Source organism: Tursiops truncatus, chromosome 6, assembly GCF_011762595.2.
Source record: "Tursiops truncatus isolate mTurTru1 chromosome 6, mTurTru1.mat.Y, whole genome shotgun sequence".
Taxonomy (NCBI): domain Eukaryota; kingdom Metazoa; phylum Chordata; class Mammalia; order Artiodactyla; family Delphinidae; genus Tursiops; species Tursiops truncatus.
Window position 1 is genome coordinate 65,782,185 of NC_047039.1, and position 22,994 is coordinate 65,805,178.

Sequence of the window (22,994 nt, forward strand, 5' to 3'; positions counted from 1 at the left end):
ATACACGAATATCTTATTACCCCTCAGCTAACAGTTCAAGTAGGCTAGGCTGGTAAGATGGTCCCACTCCATTTGGGGATCCAGGTTCTTTCCATCTTATTGTGCCTCAAAGGGAGGGTCATGAAATGTCCAGACACTTTGTCAAAAGAGATTGAGGAACTAGTCTCACCAGATAGTCAGAAAATACTTACAGGTGGGTTATGCCGTGGGACAGATGGTGGCCCTTTCATTCCTGATGATAAAAGAACTGATGATAAAAGAACAGGAGGGAGCAGACTACCTAGGCACAGTTTAGGAATCTGTACATTTATAAAAGGAACTCTGAAGCTCTGGCTTGTGCAGTCTGGTTCTTTCAGGAATATTTCATGGTTGTCAGTCATTTGGAATGAGCTCCCTGGTTTGAGAGTTCAAGAAACCTGCATTTTAATGCTGACACGTTACCACTGATTATTGGATGATCTCAGGGAAATCTCTTGATTTCTGCAGGTATAAAATGAGGGGTTTTTTTACCTGTAGTATTTGTTGCATCCCCTTGTCTTGAATACCACTGTTGATTTCCTGAAATCCCGTTGATCAAGCAAAGCTAAGTTTATTGGACCTGCTGAAGTAAGGGAGAACACATTACCCGTAGTTCTCAGAAGGAGTGAGTCTAAGAGAGGATATTTATAGTTTTAGGACCCCGGCTGAGTGATTTTAAGGTGAGTCTTGCAAGATAGGCAGTTGACTGGACTTGGGCAGAACCTATGAGATAGTAGCTTTGGATTGGTGGGCAAATGGAGGGGAGGACCTTGAAGCAAATTTGATGAGTAAGTTGTTAGTTTTGATAACTATTTTAGTTGGTTCACAATCTTACCTTTGAGGAGCAAGTATTTCTTGGAGCAAGTAGCTCAGTTATCTTTGCTTGTTCTCAGTATTGTTTATTATAGGGTCAGAAGAGTATGGCCAGTCCCAGAATTAGCACAGGGACTGGAAATTATGTTGGTTTTAGTTCTCATCATAAATTTCATGGAGGACCCATTCTTTTTTTTTTTTAACATCGTTATTGGAGTATAATTGCTTTACAATGTTGTGTTAGTTTCTACTGTATAACAAAGTGAATCAGCTGTATGTATACATATATCCCCATATCCCCTCCCTCTTTCGTCTCCCTCCCACCCTCCCTATCCCACCCCTCTAGGTGGTCACAAAGCACCGAGCTGATCTTCCTGTGCTATGCGGCTGCTTCCCACTAGCTAACTATTTTACATTTGGTAGTGTATATACGTCCATGCCACTCTCTCACTTCGTCCCAGCTTACCCTTCCCCCTCCTTGTGTCCTCAGGTCTATTCTCTACGTCTGCTTCTTTATTCTTGTCCTGCCCCTAGGTTCGTCAGAACCATGTTTTTTTGGATTGGAGGACCCATTCTTTTTTTTTTTTTTTTTTTTTTAATGTTGAGCCTTTTTAAAATTAATTTATTTTTTTAAATTTTTGGCTGTGTTAGGTCTTCATTTCTGGGCAAGGGCTTTCTCTAGTTGTGGCAAGCAGGGGCCACTCTTCATCGCGGCGCGTGGGCCTCTCACTGTCGTGGCCTCTCTTGTTGCGGAGCACAGGCTCCAGACGCACAGGCTCAGTAGTTGTGGCTCACGGGCCTAGTTGCTCTGCGGCATGTGGGATCTTCCCAGACCAGGGCTCGAACCCCTGTCCCCTGCATTAGAAGGCAGATTCTCAACCACCGCGCCACCAGGGAAGCCCTGGAGGACCCAGTCTTAACATCCATTATGCTAATTAAGCAAACAAATAATTTCATCAATCGGACAACTTATTTCCATTGTCACTCTGCTAATTTAGCAAAGCTGCTCGGATGTTGTTGGGAGATAAAGATAAAAGCAGCAGCTTCTGGAGTATGGCTTTTTTCATAAATGCTGAGTATCCTGGAATTTGAATTCTTAATCGTCCTGAGGGTGTAGCTTGGACCAGTCAATATGTACATGATATCACACTGTGCTGAAGTTTTTGGAGGTGTATTTCAGACATACTGTAGTATGTGTGCGTCTGGGTTGCCGAAGGGCCTTCTAACCATCCTGCATTCTGAGCCCAACAGGCCATAGTGATCAATTTCTGAATATGCCTCTGAGACAACTACATGGACTGTGAATGATTTGGGGCAAGGGAGGAGACCATTTTGAATCAGGGAGCATCTTAAAATAGATGTCGTGTGAAAAGTTGCAGAATAATGTGTATGGTACCCCTTGTGTTTTTTAAAAACATCGGGGGGATCATATGTGTGTTTGTAGTTACATGAAAAATTCTTGAAAAGACATACAAGAAACTGTTCACAGTAGGCACCTCTGTTGAGTGCAGTGGGAATGGGAAGGAAGGAGACTGACTTTCCACTTTATGTCTGGAGAGGACATGTGTTGTGTGAAGTGGAGGATGTTTTAGTTTCCCTGTTTTGTTTGGGTTCTGGCTGTCAGTACCTACATATCTGAACTCTCTTCCTCCGGGGTTTGTTTATCTGCCCTTGTGTGTCCTGATGAGAGGCAGGATCCTGTCTCTGGCTGGAAGCTTCTGAGGCTAGATGCTTACACTCCTGCATGCCGGCAGCCAGGGTGTGAGCCATGACCTCCTCCCCACTGAAGCTCCGGCCCAGGACTTGGAAGCTGGAGCCCTTGATGCAGAATAGCCGGGGCAGTTTAGAATTCATTCGGCAAAAGAGGCAACCTGTGTCCAAGGCTGGCATCCAGTGACCTGGCTTTCCTGTGGCATGACCTTGGTAGAGGTCCCAGCACCCAACTTCCCTGGGCTCCTTCCCAGATTTGTGAGCCTGGTTCCTGTGGATTCTGTGAACTACCCGATAGCCTGCTTATTTAGTCTGAGTTGATTTCTGTTGTTCGTAACATAATCGGGAACTCCGACTGCTGTGGGACCATGATTTTTTTTTCTTCTGCCAATGTTACTTTTACAAGAATTTTTAAAAAACCAGTTCAAAAATAAAGAGATTCATTTTAAACATTTGCTCATTTATGGTAACTCAGCTGAAGAACAAGAAATCCAGTGGGTGCTCAAGTTAGATTGACTGATGGTTTGTGCTTGACTTGGGTGGAAAGTGTTAGGTAGATGAGCTGGTGGGGGCAGTTGTCGGGGGCGGCGGTGGTGGAATTGGGTCTGACTAGCTGTCACTTCTCAACGAGGATACAAAGGGTTGCCTTGTAGAGCTCTTTAGTGAACAGAAGAGAATAATTTATAAACGGACATTGTGTATTAGCAGGTATTCTGCATGTTGATGGAGTGTAGATTTGAGTCAGACCTGGATCTGATTGGGGTCCCATAATTAGATGTATAGTTTAGGGCATAATAAATAAATCACCTCTCTGAGACTTTTCCCTATTTATTTCTATATCTATAAGATATATTTATTTGTATATGATATACATACATGACACAGTATATGTATCAAACATATGTGTATATATGATACACACACACACATACATAGATACCATAGATATATATTTCAAACATACCACTGTGACATTTTATAATTTACTAAGTACCTTTTAAGAGGAAAAGAATCTTTTTTATTTAAAAGGGGGGGAGCTTGGGCTTCCCTGGTGGCGCAGTGGTTGAGAGTCCGCCTGCCGATGCAGGGGACACAGGTTCGTGCCCCGGTCTGGGAAGATCCCACATGCCGTGGAGCGGCTGGGCCCGTGAGCCATGGCCGCTGAGCCTGCGCGTCCGGAGCCTGTGCTCCGCAATGGGAGAGGGCACAGCAGTGAGAGGCCACGAACCCAAAAAAAAAAAAAAAGCGGGGGAGAGCTCCCCTTCTTATTGAATAAGAATAGCCTTCTTATTCTTATTGAAAGTAGTAATTAGACCTCTGTGCATTTTTCCCAGCATCCAAACCTGACCACACTCCCCCAAATTAACCATTTTAATTTCTCTCTGCTTTTAGTGCCCCTGGCAGTTGTCTCCATCTCACTAAAAGGGAGGCATGGGTGACACATTCTCTCCTATTGAAGTTATTTTTATTTGAAAATAATCTTTATTTCTCCTATTGATGGCTTTATAATTTTAAATAATATTATAAAGTTCTGTTTCTTAATTCATTAACTTTGGACAGTATCTTTTGATTCTCTCTTTTATAAGATGAAGAAATTAGCAGTTAGCTCTGCTTCTTTCCCCCTTTTACCTCCTGTTGATGGTAACATTTCCTTTATATGGTCAGTGATTTAACATTAACATTTTACTCTTAAACTAAGTCATACCATTCAGATTTTGTCTGTAAATTGTTTCTAAAAGAGTGAAAACCGATAATAGCATTTATAGTATTTTCATTATATGAATGTGATTGAAATAGGAGGTTAGAATTGGATTCTTGCTTTCCAGATTCACCTGAAGCCAAAATACAACCCATGCCAACAGCTCCCACGTTCCAGTGTGTGTTAGACTATCTAAGCAGGACTTGTAAAGCTTCTGGGTGAAACCAGCTTTGCAGCCCTTAGCTGATCTCCATCCCCCAGCCTATAAAAGGATTAGGGGTTAAAGAGACAAATGTTTGGAGAAAGTTACTGAATTGCTGTGGCATTTTAAGTTCCACCTCTGCATGGGGGAGGGGAGCGGTGCTTAAAGATAAGCACTGGAGAACCTGAGACAGGTCTCACAGTGGTTGACTGGACTGGTGTCAGACTCCTGCCTGGGGAATTTAAAGGGCTGGCTGGAGTCCTTGTGACCTGAGAGTTAACGGCTGCAGTTGGGAAATAATTGTACTTTCACAGACCAAGCCCAAGAAGTGTACTTCCAGCTGACCAGATGGGTGGGCTCTGTGAGAGAGAGTAGGCCTGGGATGAGCTTATATCCTGCCCCAGGGAGCCCCTTAGAGGAGTGAGGGGACCAGAGCAGAGAGAGGCCGGGCCTGCCCTGACAGATGCCCACATTAAGGGAACTGCAAGTTCAAGAATGGGCATCTCAGAGGAGCCAATGGAAGCCTCATTCAGGAGAGCCTCCTGTAAACACTTGCCAAGGCCGGTTGTGAACAATCAAGGGAACTCTTCCTGCCCCCCACCTTGTTTACGCACTTGGCCTGGCCTCCCCCTTGCTCCCTCCTCTCCAGAGTGGCAGGGCTGTGGCCGGCAGGCTCATGAGAAGTGGACACAAAAAGCAAGGAAGTAGAGGAGATTATGTCTTTTCACTGCCTTTCCCACTGCAGACGTGTTTGCTCCCTACAAGAAGAAGCCTGATGAGAAGGAAAGACGGTGAAATTTAAATGCAGTTTCAAGTTTTGACTGGGACACAGGTCTGGACATTTTAAATACCAAAATGGGACTTTTTGTGACTTGAAGTTACTGGAGGACTTTTTGTATCTGATGTTGACCAGAGGAGTCATGGGCCCAGCCTCAGATTTCATCTGAGGGTTCAGGAAGAGCTAGCCCTACAAAGTGGGCGTGAACAGCATCGCTGGGGTGAGGGTGGAAGCAAAGTGGTTTTCTGTTGATGCCCATGAGTCCTGCTTGTTCAAAGGATCAGCTGCATTATTTTCTGTAGCACCAGGAAGAATGATTGGATCTGGAGAGAGAGCAGTTTCAAGCAGCCAAGTCAAATCTATTATTCTTTTTTATTCTCTATCATTTGCTCAGCATCATGTCATATTTTAGTTTGCTTCAGCTTTGGACCATGACTGATATATACAGTGACGTTTTTCTTAGCGTTTCTAAATGACTCTTCTTTTTCTTGTTGGCAAAAAAGGTACCTAATCTCAGAGATCATGTAGCTTCTTCTTTTTTTTTTTTTTGCGCTACGCGGGCCTCTCACTGTTGTGGCCTCTCCCGTTGCGGAGCACAGGCTCCGGACGCGCAGGCTCAGCGGCCATGGCTCATGGGCCCAGCTGCTCCGTGGCATGTGGGATCTTCCCGGACCGGGGCATGAACCCGTGTCCCCTGCATCGGCAGGTGGACTCTCAACCACTGCGCCACCAGGGAAGCCCTTCTTGTATTTTTAAACAGCTTTATGGAGATGTAATTGGCATATCACAACATTCACACATTTAAACTGTACAGTTCAATGGCATGTTCACAGATACGCACAAACATCACCACCATCAATTGTAGAGCATTTTCACATCACCCCAAAAAGAAACACTGTACCCGTTAGAAGTCACTCCTCAATTCCTCTCAATATTCCCACCCTAGGAAACCACTAATGCACTGTCTGTCTCTATAAATTTGTGTATTCTGGGTATTTCAAACAAACAGAATCATATAATATGTGATCCTTTGTAACTGGCTTCTTTCACTTAGCATTTTTTTTTAGCACAATATTTTTAAGGTTCATCATGTTGTAGCATGTATCAGTACTTTTCCCCCTTTTTATTGTTGAATACTATTCCATTGATGGATATACCACAGTTTATCTATTTATCAGTTGATAGACATTCCCACTTTCTGTCTACTATGAATAATGGTGCTGTGAACATTAGTTTTTTTTGTGGACATGTTTTCATTTCTCTTGGCTATATGCCTTGGGGTGGAATTGCTGAGTCATATAGTAACTCCACGTTTAACATTTTGAAGAACAGTTTCCCAAAGCAACTGTGTCATTTTACATTCCCATCAGCAGTGTGTGCGGGTTCCAATTTCTCTGAATCTTTGCCAATACTTATTATTGTGTTTTTAATTATAGCCATCTTTGTGGGTGTGAAGTGGTATCTCATTGTGTTTTTGATTTGATGTTGAGAATTTTCATGTGTTTACTGGTCATTTGCATGTCTTCTTTGGAGAAATGTCTATTCATATCCTTTGCCTCACCATACCTCACCATAGTAACATTATCACAACTAACAAAATTACCCAATTTCCCTTTTCAAGTCCCTTATCAGATATATGATGTGCAGATATTTTCTCTCATTCTGTGGGTTCTCCTTCTTCTATGGCGTCGTTTGAAGCACAAAAGTTCTTAATTTTCATGAAGTTCTTTTGTTGCTGTACTGTCATATCTAAGAAGGCTGGTCTAATCTAAGGTCATGGAGATTTACTCCTATATTTTCTTCTAGGAGTTTGATTGTTTTAGCTTATACTTAGGTCTATTTTGAGTTAATTTTTGCATACGGTGTGTCAGTGGTCCGAGTTCATTCTTTTGCAGGTGGATATCCAGTTGTCCCAGCACCACTTGTTGAAGAGCCTGTTTTTTCTTCATTGAATTATCTTGGAACCCTTGTTGAAAATCAGCTGACTCTAAGTGTGAGTTTTACTTATCTAGCTTCTTAATCATACTTTTTGCTAGTTGTTTCACTTTCTCCTTTGGACATTTCTAAGACTATTAACTTCCTATTCCAGTTTGGACTTAATTGTTTTCTAGGTCTCCTGTACAGATGTCATCTAAATATTTCTTTTCTTGGTATTCTTGGATTAGAGCCATTGTTTCTTAGCTCTCAAGCCTCATGCATTCTTTTTTCTTGAATTCCTTTTTCATTTTGCCAGAGAATATTCTCAAATAAAAGTTTTCATGAAGAATGTAAGGGAAGCGAGCTCTCTAAGGGTTTGAATGTCTTGATGTGTCTTTGTTTTGCCCTCCCACTTGAATGATAGTTTGGCTACGTATAGAATTTGGGGTTCAAAATGATTTTCCTTCCAAAATTGGAAGGCAGTGCTTGATGACTTCTGTCACTGATGCTGACCTGATTCTCGTTCCTTAGTGGGCAGCCCCTTTCTTTCTATCTGGAAGCTTTTAGGATCTTTATCTTCGTACTGATAAAGTTTAATTTTCAAAAAGATAAAATCATGACTCTTAGGCAAATATAAAACGAACGTGTCAGTAATGAGGGAAAACTGGTTCAAAGCACATTTGAGGAGCTAAGTATTGATAGGTGATGTTAGGAGAAGATTGCTGGGATAGATACAAAACTGGTTGATGTCCAGCAGAGCCATAAACAGTAACTTTTGAGGTTTTCTGTTCCATTGGACAGAATTTATTTCCATCTTTACTGAAAAAAAAATCTGCAACTTAAACTCTGCCTCTACAGAGTTATAAAATAGCTGATCAAATAACTAAATAAGTAAATGGAATACCCAGTAATCTCTTTTGCCCATTTGCAAGTTTCAGATAATTTTTCTGACAGTCTTCTGAAATTACATGAAGGTATATTTAGGTGTGGGTCTTTTTTCCTTCATACTTTTTGACTATTTTTACTGTTGAATATTTGAGTTTTTTAAAATTTGAAGACATGTGTCTTTCTTCAACACCAAGCAATTTTCTTTGCTGTTTCTTCAATTATTTCCTTCCCTCCATTTGCTCTGCTCTATTTTTCTAGAACATCTAATAGTCAGATGTTGGACCTCTTGAATTGATCATCTTTGTTTCTTAACTTTTCAAAGTCTTATACTTTTTATTTCTTTGTCTTTTTCTTTTCTATTCTCTGAGTAATCAGTGTTTTCTCCATGGGGGTCAGTAGTTCTGGTTGACATCTTGGTCCTTCTTGTTTGGTGCTGTTAGATTTTTGAATGTCTGTTGTTCCTTGATTATTCATAAATTCTAGTTGTGACTGAAGAACTAGGTTGGTAATATTTTTAATGTTTGTAATAATTTGTAATAATAAGAAGAATAGTAATAATAGTAAACACATAAGTAAAATGCGTGTATTAACCCACTAATCCTATAAGATGCTATTAGTATCCTCATTCTGAGGAAACCAAGGCACAGAGAGGTTAAGTAATCTGCCCAAGGTCACACAGCTATAAATGACAGAGCTGGGTTGCAATTTCAGGTGGTTTCTATGTAGAGTCCATATTCTTAGTCACTACCCTTGTTTTTGTGGGTCTGTTTCCACAGCAAGCTTGTCTGTTAAGGGGTGGGAGGGTTGCTGGGAACTCTGTGCAGCTGAGCAGGCCTTTGTGATGGATAGCCTTTATTTTAAGGTGTGCTTGAGAGAAGTAGATGACTCTGTTATACCAAAAAGAAGACTTGACTTGGAGGGACTATTCCACCAGGACCCCTGTATCCCCAGGCACATTACTCAGCTCTTTTATAAAAAAGTTCATTAGTAATAGCTGGTGGGCACATGCTTCTGCTTCTTGTTACTTTTGCACCTGCAAAAGCCTCTTTAATATTTTTTTAATGTTTTCTTATGAAAATTCTCAAACTTACAGAAAAGTTGAGTAAATAATGAATTCTCCTATACCTTCCACTTGGATTCAATAGCTTTTAATGTTTTGCCTTACTTGCTATGTTTATATATAAATATTTTACATTGAAGTGTTTCAAAGTTTCAGCCTTCATGGTACTTCACCCCTGTATGCTCTAGGAGGCATCTCCTAAAAATAAGACATTCTTCTACCTCACCGTAATAACATTATCACAAGTAAGAAAATTATTTGTAATTTCCTAATGTCATCTAATATTCAGCCCATATTTAAACTTTCCCAATTATTCCAAAATGTTATATAATTTTTTATTCATCAAAAAGCTTTTCAACTGAAGTATGATTTGTGCATATTTGTGTATGTATATGTGTACAGCTTGACGGATCATTCAAAAGTGAATACTCCTATGTGACCCTGTTCTGTTCTTCAAAATCCAGGACCCAGTCAAGGTTCAGTCATTTTATTTGACTATTCTGTCTCTTTAGTCTTCTGTATTCTAGAATACTCTTCCTGCCCCCCTTTTTTTTTTCTTTTTCCAGGAATTGACTTTGTGAAGAGATGAGTCCAGTTGGTTTCTTTATCTTCTCCCCCCTCATCTCCTTCCCACCTCCTCCTTTTCTTCCTTTGATATGGGAAATTTCAAATATACTCTTAATATGAGAGAAACACAGCAACCCCCCACCTTGTACTCATTGCCCAGCTACACATGTTCAAGATTGTCTCCCCTACACCCCTAACCATCCATTTCTCTTCTCCCTTACCACTGCGTTGTTTTCACATAAATCCCAGCCTTCACATTTCCTCCTTCAATATTTCAGTACATATATATAAAAGACATGGCTGGGAGCCCAGCAAGGGCTGTTAACTAGAGCATGGACATGTGACCTCCTCCTGTAACAGCCACCCAGCATGGAGACTGGTTTCTGAGAGGGACTGTCTGTAATGAGTGTTCCAAGAGGCCCAGGTGGCCCAGGCGTCATCTTACCATCTAGCCTGGATGTACCAGAATGTCATTCCTGCTGCATTCTCTTGGTCAAACAAGTTCCCAAGACCACCTTAGAATCAAGGGGAGGGGAATTGGAAATTGGACTCTACCTCTTTTCCTCTTTTTTTTTTCTTTTGTGAGTAAAATGTACATATTTTAAATTTTTTTTTTTTTTTTTTTGTGGTACGCGGGCCTCTCACTGTTGTGGCCTCTCCCGCTGTGGAGCACAGGCTCCGGACGCACAGGCTCAGCGGCCATGGCTCACGGGCCCAGCCGCTCCGCGGCATGTGGGATCCTCCCGGACCAGGGCACGAACCCGCGTCCCCCTCATCGGCAGGCGGACTCTCAACCACTGCGCCACCAGGGAAGCCCCATATTTTTAATTTTACAATTTTAACATTTAAAAGTATACAGTTCAATGACATTAAGTACATTCACAGCACTGTGCCACCATCACTACTATCCATTTCCAGAACTTTTTCATCATCCCCAACAGAAACTCTGCACCCATTCAACCATAACTCCCCATTCTCCCCTGGAAAGTACCATTCACTTTCTGTCTCTATGAATTTGATGACTCTACATAGAATTGCAGTCATACAATATGTGTCCTTTTGTATCTGGCTTATTTCACTTAGCATACTGTTTTCAAGGTTCATTCGTGCTGTAGCATGTGTCAGTACTTCCTTTTTAAGGCTGGATAATATTCCATTGTATGTATTAGTCTTCACCTCTTGACGTGAGGAACAGCCTGTAAAGTACAGAGGGAAGGACTTGACGGCAGCTGTCTTTGAGGACTGTTGGCTCTGGAAAGTTTCTCAAGAGCCTCGATCTTCATTGTGGGAAGTCGTTAAGATCTGACCCTCTAATTTGCTGAACCTTGAGAAGCTAAGAGCACTGGAGAAGGGGCTAGAAGCAGGGAAAGAACGAAGAGTAGAGATGCACAGATGAAAGAGAAGAATAACTTAGAAAGAAAGTGAACTCTTAAGAATCATAGATCTGCAATTTTCCTTAAAACTTTCTGCTGCCTTTCTTATCTTCAAATCCAAATATACTTCTGCCACCTTATTCCCCAGGGGCAGAGCAGACCACGTTCCTGACCCTCTCACCTTGTTTGAAGAGTACATCCCCTGTGTCGTGTCATCCTCTGATTATTTCTCTTGAGGCTCTCATTAGGATATTTTCCTCCTGGTCCTCTGCCACATTCCTGATGAGAATATATTAATTTAGAGTGGCAGAGCTGCCTAAGTTGTACCAGGGAATTATGGAGCCAGACAGATTATGAGGTCACCCCCTTCTCTGCTACTCCTGATTGCTTGGGTCATGAGAAGAGTCACTTTCCTGAGAAATGAGGGGTCAATGTGCTGAAAGGCAGCCCTGGGGGATGGGGGATCTGCAAGAGAACAGGGCAGGGGAGGACCCCCGGTAAAGCAGAAGTTCCTCTCACAAGCTGAAGCCTTGAAAATACCCTGAGATTTGTATATTTTCCTCAGGAATTTGCACCTCTCAGTTATAAGTGCTTTTAGCTCACCTCGAAGCTGTGTCCCAAACAAGTGAAAATTTGTGTCTCACTCTGGTGGGGAGAGGAAGAAGCCCTTCACTACTGTTGAAAAAGGAATTCAAAATAAATGTTATTACACTTGAAATATTTTATAAAAAGAAAATCTGGGCTAGCCATAACATGAGTAAATCTGACACTTAAACATCTCTGAGAGGAAAGAGAGACAGCTGGTTCTGTTCACAGCCACGGGCCTGTGTTTGGCTTGTTGGCAGGGAGAACCAGTCTGGACATTGGTAATATATCTGCCAAGCTTCTGGAAGAAGTTTAAAAGATGTCAAGGGAGTGAAGCCCAGGAGCAGGTTCTCTTGGGATCTGAGGATTAAAGGCGCCCTGGCAAACCGAGTCAGCGCATGTGTGAGCTCCTGAAACAGCTTTAGAGCAGCAGGAGGCTGGGCTTTGTGAGTCGCTGTGATTTACTATGTTTTGTTGGTTGCCGTGGTGCTGAGCGGTCTATCGGAAGATTCATTTTGCTGAACTAGTTCAGAAAGGTTTTAGTTTGGTGTCTCGTCTTGGATTCGTTTTCCTGGTGTCATTGGTGTTGTATTCAGATAACTTTGCTCATGATTCTGCACCTTTGTATTAACGTGCTTCTCCACACTGAATTAAAATTGTAAATGTTAAAAGAGTCCAATAAGTGGTTATGTTCATTGTCATGGGTCCTATGACATTCGTCTTACTAACCGGTGACTGATCAGTGGTTTGGAGCTTGGACTTCTTGTCTCTGAGAACATAAATGTTAGAATGTTGGTCACATTCCCAGCCAGATCACAGAATGTTCTTGTTTCAATGGGAAAATGGAACCTGAATTCTAAGGACTGGGTGCTTTGTTCTTCCACCCAGTCACCCACCACCCCAACTCCTTCCTACAAAGGTTTGGGACAGAAGTCCCATCTTCCAGCCCCAGGAAGGGGTGAGTTCCCACCAGGAGCAGTAGCCATTTTCATGCAAGCAGTGATAGTTAATCTGGTGTTTGCCTTTCAGGGCCTGTCTGTATATGTTGCAGAATATTAGTAAGGATGCATGATACCTCCATATAGTGTTTATAATAAGAATCAATTTTCTTTCATTTGTTCATTGATTGATTGATTGATTCATTCATTCAGTAATATTTAAGACCACCTTGTTTTTGTGCCCCACTGGAGAAAAGTGTATTCTGTTTTTCATTTATTTTTGAGCAGTATCAAAAGAGTGCCTGTGGGGGAAAAAAAGGCATAGTGACTAAATAGGTAGCAGTGATATTTTCTTGGGAAATTAAAAGAAGAAAGAAAGTGTGAAAGAAAAGGATTCTGAGGCAGTAGTAGTATTTTTTGAATTAAAAGTTTTTGAGAAGTTTCTAAAGGAAAGAATTTGGCGAGCTTTTGATATTTAAATAGAAAAAAATACACACACACAAGTTCACTAATCCCATTCATGAGGAATAAATTCTGTTGTTTTGCCTTTCCTCATTGCTATTGTAGGATTCAGTTTTCTCAGGACCACTGAGTCAATTTATGCTTGCCCATTGACTCTGCCCTTGTGACCTAATTACCTCCCCAAGGCCCCAGCTCCTCATACCATCTCTTTGGGATTAGGATTTCAATTTACGAATTTTGGAGGACACAAACATTCAAACCATAGCAGTGGGTTTTATTTCATTTATGAGTGGACTGCAATTTGTTCATCTGTTCTCCTATTCTTAGACGTTTGGATTATTTCTAGCTTTTGGCTATGATGAACCAGTTGCTCTGAACATTCTTGTACATGTCTTTTTCTAGGCATATACACTAATGTATATACCTAAAAATGAATTGCTGAGTCATAGGGTGGTAGATATTTAACTTTATTAGAAACTGCCAGTAGTTTCCCATAGTGGTTGTGCCATTTTCTAATTGTTTCTGAGACTCACAATCAGTCCTTTTCTAGCCTCACTTTCATATCCAGAGGTATCTGCTGCCACCCATTTCTGAACATTTGGAGATTCTGAGGAATAAATTCTGCTGTTTTGGCTTTCCTCATTGCTATTGTAGGAGATTGAGTTTTCTCAGGACCACTGAGTCAATTTATGCTTGCCCGCTGGTTTTCTAACTTCTAAAATTTTACAGCCGTTTTTCTGTTCTCTGTCCTTATGGATTTCTGCATTTAAAGTATTTCCTTTATTGCCATTTTAATGGGTTTTCAGGAATTAGTAGAACTAAATGCTTAAGTTCACTAAAATCATTCATTTTTAAGCTACTCTACCTTCACACAGTTACTGGAACTGTTTATTTATTTAAACATACATAGTTGACTTTTCAGATGCATCTTGAGCTTGGAGCAGTAGGGAAGTAAAAAGCAAAGTAGAAGTCCTTAAGCAGCAGGGAAAGGTCAGTCTATTTAGAGAATGAAATCTTGTATCAAAAAAGACACTCATCAATACCAAGCTGTGATAGGCATAATTATTTAATGATGTTATGTGATGGAGATTATGAGGAACTTTCTTAGCAGGTAGGAATGGGCAAACTGAAGGTGATGCTTCTTCTTGGATAGCTTCAGGTTCCCCAGACATTCTTTTATTGGGTCACTTAACTGAGACCTGGAATGAACTCGGGGCACAGTTGCAAGAGATCAGTGTCAAGGTGAATTCCAAATACTCAATTGAAAAACATACCTTTTGTGTCAAGCTACCTGGTATATAAGTATCAGAAGATACTCATGATTCAAGTTAGTAACAATAAAACCCAAAACATAAAAGGCTTAACTCATGTTGCCTGTCCTTGTGAGAGGACCAGCTCTTTGGATCCTGGATTTTGCATTTTACCCTAAAAAGCCACAGGATGCAGTGAGGCAAGCTCTCTGCTTTCTGAGTCCCACTGTCTTTCATGTCTAAAGTACAAGTTCTAGGAAGACATTTCTCCATCAGCTCTGGGCTTTTCTTTTTCTTGATGGTAAAACCCAGTGATGAATTGGCTTCAGTAGAATTCAGGGACTGTAACCCACGGGGTTCACTTCATTGAACAAGTAATGTTGAATTTGAAGTGAGAACAATAGGAACTAGGCTTAAACAGCAGAAAAAAATTAGGTTAAATGTAAGGAAAAATTTTATAGAGAAGTTGTTGTTAGTCAAGGTCTTGGTAAAACACAGATGACAATAAAACTATAACTTGACAAGCAGTTAATTACGGGCCTGTTCACAAAGGTCTGTGCAGGGTGTAGGGGACAGTGAAGCTGTTACCATCCCTAGTCCTGACGGGAGAACGGTGGTCAGAATCCGGAAGTCGGGATCATGTACAGAGGGACCCCTTGAGACCTTGAGAGGACCTGTGGCTTTTCTTTGTTTTTTTTTTGCGGTACGCGGGCCTCTCACTGTTGTGGCCTCTCCCGTTGCGAAGCACAGGCTCCGGTACGCGCAGGCTCAGCGGCCATGGCTCACGGGCCCAACCGCTCCCTGGCATGTGGGATCCTCCCGGACCGGGGCACGAACCCGCGTCCCCCGCATCGGCAGGCGGACTCTCAACCACTGAGCCACCAGGGAAGCCCGACCTGTGGCTTTTCATGAGGAACACAGCCATCCTGAGGCTGCAGAGAGGGAACCAGGAGAGGAACACCCCAGCCTCACTCTCCTCCCTCCCTTGGATCTTCTGCCAGGCCTCCCCATTGGCTGAACCAAACCAGACACCAGAGGGCAAAGGAGCCCCAGTGATACGGTCTGCGGGTCAGTCTCCATGGGAGGAGGGGATGGAGTGAAGAGTAGAGAGAGGATCTAGAGGGGCCAACAGGAGACACCCCGTACACGTGACAATGGTCAGCGTGGTGGAGTGAGTTCCTAAAGCAGGTCGCAGAAAGAATTATGGAGAAGTTTTGGAAACAATATACCTACAGATCATTCTTACAGTTTGTATATATCCTTTCCAGCTGCCACAAATTCAGGTGCATCACAAGTGTAAGATACAAGGTGCTGGTATTAGATGGAATGAAATTCATTTTATAATAAAAAGGTGCTCCCCTAAAGAGGAAATGCCTATTATTAGTAATAGTAAAACTGGTTGCCTAGCATTTTGCGAGATACAGAAGATTTTCATATACATCATTTTGTGTGAGTCTCTCATTAATCTTGGGAGGTACCTAGGATGATAGACCTTTTTTTTTTTAACCTATTTTGTTGAAGTATAATTGATTTACAATGTTGTGTTAATTTCTGCTGTATAGCAAAATGATTCAGTTATACATATATACACATTCTTTTTCATATTCTTTTCCATTATGGTTTATGATACGATATTGAATATAGTTCCCTGTGCTATACAGTAGGGCCTTGTTGTTTATCCATTCTATGTATAATATTGAGTTTATGTCTGCTAATCCCAAATTCCCAATCCATCTCTCCCTCCCCCTCGCTCCCCCTGGGAAACCACAATTCTGTTTTCTATGTCTGTGAGTCTGTTTCTGTTTCGTAGGTAAGTTCATTTGTCATATTTTATTTCACTTTATTTTATTTTTTTTAATAAATTTATTTATTTATCTTTGACTGCGTTGGGTCTTCGTTGCTGCTGCAGGCTTTCTCTAGTTGCAGGGAGTGGGGACTACTCTTCATTGCGGTGCGTGGGCTTCTCATTGCGGTGGCTTCTCTTGTTGCGGAGCACGGGCTATAGGGATGCAGGCTTCAGCAATTGTGGCACATGGGCTCAGTACTCATGGCTCATGGGCTCTAGAGCGCAGGCTCAGTAGTTGTGGTGCGTGGGTTTAGTTGCTCCGTGGCATGTGGGATCTTCCTGGACCAGGGCTCAAACCTGTGCCCCCTACATTGGCAGGCGGATTCTTAACCACAGAGCCACCAGGGAAGCCCTGTGTCATATTTTAGATTCTACAGATAAGTGATATCATATGGTATTTGTCTTTCTCTTTCTGACTTATGGTAATCTCTAGGTCCATCCATGTTGCTGCAAATGGCACTATTTCATTCTTTATGGCTGAGTAATATTCCATTGTATATATGTATCACATCTTCTTTATCTACTCATCTGTCCATGGACATTTAGATTGCTTCCATGTCTTGGCTATTGTAAATAGTGATGCTATGAACATAGGGATGCGTGTATCTTTTCGATTTATAGTTTTGTCCAGAATATGCCCAGGAGTGGCATTGCTGGATCATATGGCAACTCTGTTTTTAGTTTTTTGAAGAACCTCCATGCTGTTTTCCATAGTGGCTGCACCAATTTACATTCCCACTGACAATGTAGGAGGATTCCCTTTTCTCCACACCCTCTCTAGCATTTATTGTTTGTAGACTTTTTGATGATGGCCATTCTGACGGGTGTGAGGTGGTACCGCATTGTAGTTTTGATTTGCATTTCTCTAATAATTAGCAATGTTGAGCATCTTTTCATGCATATGTTGGCCATCTGTATGTGTTCTTTGAAGAAATGTCAATTTAGGTCTTCTGCCCATTTTTCAACTGGGTTATTTTGTTGTTGTTGTTGAGTTGTATGAGCTATTTGTTTATTTTGGAAATTAAGCCCTTGTCAGTTGCATCATTTGCAAATATTTTCTCCCAGTAGGACAATAGACCTTTTTAACAGATGAGAAAAGTGAGTCTCATGGAGGTTGTCTAAGATATCACAGCAAGCAAGGGAAGGCCTGATCCCAAATTTTGGTGTCTTTCACAAAGAGAAACTCAAATCACCTGCAATGATTTTTTTAAAGGCAAGAATGATGACAATAGAAGAAAATATAAGAAATTCTTCCCTTTTCCAGGTATAGCTCTGTGGGCTTTGTGACTATGATGTTCTTCACTAGTAGCTGATTTTTCACTGTCTTCTGTTTAAGGGGATGCCATCTGGTGATGGTTCGGATGGATATTTGAGTCCTGGATGTTATACCATTATAACTAGGTGAAAGCCAGAGGGGTCCATTCTGAAGGTCCCTGTATATCCTGAATCCCTTATAACTCCAATATTTTGTATGGTTGAGCCTGATCCAACCTCTGAAAGAGATATGCTTGGTATCCTAATATCTGCCATGTCTGATATATACCACAGTGGTCTACACTAGAGTGCGGTAAGTCCCCTAGAGTACGGTAAGTCCCCTACCTACGAACCTTCAAGTTGAGAACTTTCAAAGATGCGAACATGCATTCAGGCATGAGTGAAATGGCAGCTTGTCCTCCGTCTCCTATGGCTGACGATCCTTCAGCTCTACCGTCTCCCACCTCCTCTCCCTCCTCCAGTCAGTAACTCTTCTTGCCTCTTCACTTGATGCCAGCCCCTGTATGCCGCTGTTGTACTGTACTTTTCAAGGTACTGTACTGTAAGATTAAAAATGTTTTCTTTATTTTTTGTGTTGGTTGGTTTTTTATGTATTGTTTGTGTGAAAAGTATTATAAACCTATTACAGTACAGTACTATATAGCCGATTGTGTTAGTTGGGTACCTAGGCTAACTCTGCTGGACTTACGAACAAATTGGACTTATCAACACGCTCTCTGAACGGAACTCATTTGTATGTAGGGGACTTACTGTAATTAGATGACCATTTGGCCAATATTTGGCCAGAGTTTTAATAATAGTAATAAAAAAGCCAAATTTAGGGATAAATTTGGGGAACAGTGCACGGCTATTTTGTACACAGCCGTGTGCCTTGGCCCATGTCCTCATTCTGGGGTTCGCAGGGCGGCATTCTGGTGATGTGGCTTTAACTTCTCATTAGCAGCCCCTCCAGTGTAGGAGAGAAGCCAAGCCCACCAGGCAGTGAATCCCTGGGGCCTTCTCTCGTCTTGTTTTTGTTGTTCTGACATTTTAGAAGTAGATCGTATTCACTATATGATCTCACACTCCTGTCTTGGCAGCTGTACTCAGGATTTTCTTCCTTATTTAAAAAATATATATTAAATATAATTTATGTAAATCCCAGATCATAAGTGTTCAGTTAGCTAAGTTTTAGCAGTTGGATACACCCATGTAGCCAATATCCAAAACAAGATATAGAATATTTTTATCACTCCAGAAAATTCCCTTATCTCTTGCCAGTCAGCCCCTCACTCCACGCCTCCTCCCCAAAACAGGCAACTACGCTTTTTTTTAAAAAAAAGCATATATATATATATATATATATATATATATATATATATTTATTTTATTTTTGGCTGTGTTGGGTCTTCCCTGCTGTGCGTGGGCTTTTCTCTAGTTGCAGCGAGCGGGGGCTACTCTTCATTGCAGCACGCGGGCTTCTCATTGTGGTGGCTTCTCTTGTTGCGGAGCACAGGCTCTAAGCGCGTGGGCTTCAGTAGTCGTGGCAAGTGGGCTCTAGAGCACAGGTTCAGTAGTTGAGGCGCACAGCTTAGTTGCTCCGCGGCATGTGGGATCTTCCCGGACCAGGGCTCGAACCTGTGTCCCCTGCATTGGCAGGTGGACTCTTAACCACTGCACCACCAGGGAAATCCTGTATTGATTTCTTAATGGTGTCTTTTGATGAGCTGGATTTAAGATTTTAATGGAGAGATTTGGGGTCTAGTGTCGGGTAATGAACTCTCACCCGCTCCATATCTGATGCTGCTAAGTTTCAGTTATGAAGATTAGTGGTGGGCTGGTAGGAATAAGGATTATAACCATGTTTTCTTTTTAAGGCATCTGATATTTCATTAAAAAAAAATTTCTAAAGGCAAGTTCAAGACTTCCCCATAGTAACAATTATTGTGTTGCTGGGTGTGAAGATTCCAGATGTATTAGGTCTCTTTGCATAGCAACTGCCAGGGCATGAAAGAAGCCCATGTTAGAAGACCATGTCCTGTCTTTTGCCAATTATGCATTCTCATTTTCCCAAAAGCTTTGGCAGTGCAAGAGGGGGCTCTTGCAAGGGGGCACAGTGCAAGTCAAGTACTACAGACCTGGAAGAATCTAGCCTGGGAAACAGTAACACAGTAGCCGCTTCCAGCTTTTTCCTCAAGATTTGATGACAGGGCACACAGTCCTTTTACAAATTAACAAAAAAAGAGAGAAGCAGAAGCCGGATTCCTCAGTGAAAAACGAGTCGCCTTGTTCATTGGTCAGGAAAGAGTCTTCAGTCAAGTCCAGCAAGGGTCTGGATTCCTGGAGTCACTCGGTATTTATAATTCATAAGCTCCTCTTGGAGAGGAAGGAAGAATTCCTTTTAAGAAAAGTGGCATCATGTGATACTAAATATTGACTCATAACCTGGGTCTGGGGAGATACTTTCAAGCTTCTTGGAATACCAGCAATAAAGGATGAGCTTTCTGTAGTAGAGTTCACGTGTGAACTCATTTGCCAGCCAGTTCTGACATATCAGCTACCTGAAATGTTGCTTGGTTCTAACACTGATAATCATTAGCTCCAATCTTTTATATTTACATTAAGGTTTGATTTTGACAATAATCAGAGTTCTCAGGTTGAAAAGCCTTTGTAGTCTCTAATTTGCGCCAAGTAAATACTGGCTTCTTGGTTGATTTCTGTCAATTCTTAATCATTTAGGGTAGTATTTGTAATATTTAACTTTGGATACAAGTATATGGAAGATCACTGCACACCTTTTCTTTAGTACCAACACTGTTTGGAACTGAAAAAAGACTCATCTTTATTTTCACACATACTGTGATTTCTGGCTGGTAATGGCTCTGAGCTCCTTGATTTTCCTGGGTTCCACTTATATTCTAGAATTCTCCATTTGTCTAGTTACCATGATCCTGTAAAAGTCAGAAAAAAATAACAATGGCTCAAGGAGGAAATAGCCATGGCTTAAGGTAGTGTACAGCTAACAGAACGCCCTCATTTGCAAAGAGCAAGAAAAATAGGGACTGGAAACTGAGAAGACTTGAGGGTCAGGGACATTCCTCAGCACAATTTAAAACATTCTAAAAAATGGAAAAAAAAAGTTTGTACATTAAAAACATTGTTCTGACTTTTTTTTAATGTTTCCTCTAGGGAAAGAATGTGAGTTTTTTTTTACTCAGACAAAACTATCTCTGAATTTAGCCACGGTCTTTTTTCTAACTGCCTCTTTTCTTGCTGTTTCAGGTGAACCTTTTTGTGCTGCTCTCTGTGGTGTGTGTCCTTCTGAATTTAGCCGGATTTATCCTAGGCTGCCAAGGGGCCCAGTTCGTGTCCAGCGTGCCCAGGTGTGATCTGGTAAGCAGTTCTGAATCATCACTGTGCGCCTGGGCCGACCCTGGCCTGCCCGGCTTTCCCGGGTGCCAGTGTGTGGCTGGCAACACCCAGGACCAGGCAGCATCTTAAAATGAAACCTGAAGTTGGTCAAAGGAAGCAGGAAAACAAAACAAAGAGCTTCCTGCTAAGTATTTTACTCAGGTTGTCAATTTTTTTTTCCAAAGCAGGGACCAGCCAGGAGAACCACATGCATCATTAGTTAGTGAATAGATGGATCAGTTGTCCACAGTCAATATCTATCCGCTCTCATCTAAAGAGGAAAAATGAATATTATCAGAATTTAGGTCAGCAGTCCTTTATCTGAAACCTTTGGAGGCCAGGTGTGTTCAGCATTCAGAGTCTTTCCAATTTTTAGAAGGTAGATGTGACGCATCTACTGTTTATTCTGTAGCGTCCCAGTGGAGTCTGGACAACAGAATGTAATCCAGAATTTTTGGTTTCCAGAGCTTCTTGGATTTCAGAATTGTGGATAAGAGGTTATGGACCTGTACTATGTCAATTTCTATTTTTCCTGTTTTTTAATTGTTATAGTAAAATGCCCGTAGCAAAAAATTTAGCATCTTAACCATTCAGTAGTGTTAAGTACATTCGCATTGTTATGCAACCGATCTCTAGAACTCTTCCATCCCCTCCTCCCGCTGGCCTCCCGCAACCATTCTTTCTGGTACTCGGGCCTCTCACTGTTGTGGCCTCTCCCGTTGCGGAGCACAGGCTCCGGACGCGCAGGCCCAGCGGCCATGGCTCACGGGCCCAGTCGCTCCGCGGCATGTGGGATCCTCCGGGACCGGGGCACGAACCCGTGTCCCCCGCATCGGCAGGCGGACTCTCAACCACTGCGCCACCAGGGAAGCCCAACAACCACTCTTTCTGACGCTGTGGATTTGACTGCTCTTGTTACCAGATATAAGTGGAATCATACAGTATTTGTCTTTTAGTAATTGCTTATTTCACTTAGCATAACATGCTCAATATGTACGCATGTTGTAGTAGGTATCAGAATTTCCTTCCTTTTTAAAGCTGGATACTATTCCACTGTATATAGAGGACACATTTTGTTTACCCTTCATCCATCGGAGGGCACTTGGGTTCTTTCCACCTTTTGGCTATTGTGAACAATGCTGCCACGGAAATGGGTCAGTTCTCTGGAATATGTGCCTGGAAGGTGGAATTGTTGGCCATCTCTGAACTTTTTAAGAGGACTTTTCTGTAACAAATATCTCCCTGTGGCACAAAGCAAAAGAAGTGGACTCTTTACAGGTTGTAGTAAACCTCATCTATCTGGAACTTGGTTCCATGGCAATCTCGCCCTTTCAAAACCAGCAGGATGCAAGTGAAGAAGGCTGCCACATTTCTCAAAACACTGTGACCAGGTCCTTGCAGTGAAACTCATGGCCTTCCCAGATAGGAAAGCTCCTCCTGGACTCACTAAAAACCTATTGCTCTTCCTTAACAACCCTTCACAAATTTGTTTGATTTTTGCCATTCCCTCACTTAATAAGTGTAAGTTTTGGAAGCACAGGCTCACAATGTTTTCTGGTTTTTAAGGCCCTGTATCATTTGCCCTCATCCTGCTCTCCTGCTGCAGCAACTCACACTCCCTGTAATGGAGCCCGAGCCCGCATGTCATTACCCAAGCTCCTGCCCTACTTTCCTGTTTCTGACGATGCTGTCTCTCCCCCGACCATTCCCTGTCCCTTACATCCCTGTTCATCCAAATGGTGTCAGCCTTTTAAAGCCTCATTCAACAGTGATCTTCTTAAGGAAATAGTCCCTGATCCCCGGGGAAGGTAATCTTCCAGAATTCCTATCTGTACATCTCTGAAGCATTTCTCTTTCCTTTTTTGGACTAAAGGTATTCATATACCTTTCTTCTCTCTTCTCCTGGTCTGGAATCTTCCTAAGAACAGTGTCTGGCTCTGTATTTTCTTGGGAGTTTTCAACAGCACCTCCCACAGACTTCTTTACATACATAGAGTTCCCAGAAAATAAATTTTAAACAAGGCTTGTTCTTCCTGTTACTAATTACACAGAAAATTGGAAGGGGCAAAGAGAACAGACAGGCTAGAAGTGAAAAGTCATAATATTTTAAAAGACAGTTCGATAAAAGAGTAGCATCTATTATATGCAAGACCCCATGCTAGAAACTGCAGAGAGTAGAAAGAAAAGTCAGACATCGTTTCTGACCTAGACGTTTATCACGTA

The 22,994-nt window shown here is 41.9% G+C and overlaps 1 protein-coding gene across 5 annotated transcripts in view; it reads left to right on the forward strand.

Annotated features, from left to right (window-relative positions):
• ENTREP1 (endosomal transmembrane epsin interactor 1) overlaps positions 1 to 22,994 on the forward strand; it is a 61,411-nt gene that overhangs the window by 16,575 nt on the left and 21,842 nt on the right. For all 5 annotated transcript variants that reach the window (XM_073806191.1, XM_033858150.2, XM_033858152.2 and 2 more), the window contains one exon: positions 20,643 to 20,753. In XM_073806191.1, coding sequence (XP_073662292.1) covers positions 20,643 to 20,753 — 111 coding nt within the window. The remainder of the gene's footprint in view (positions 1 to 20,642; positions 20,754 to 22,994) is intronic.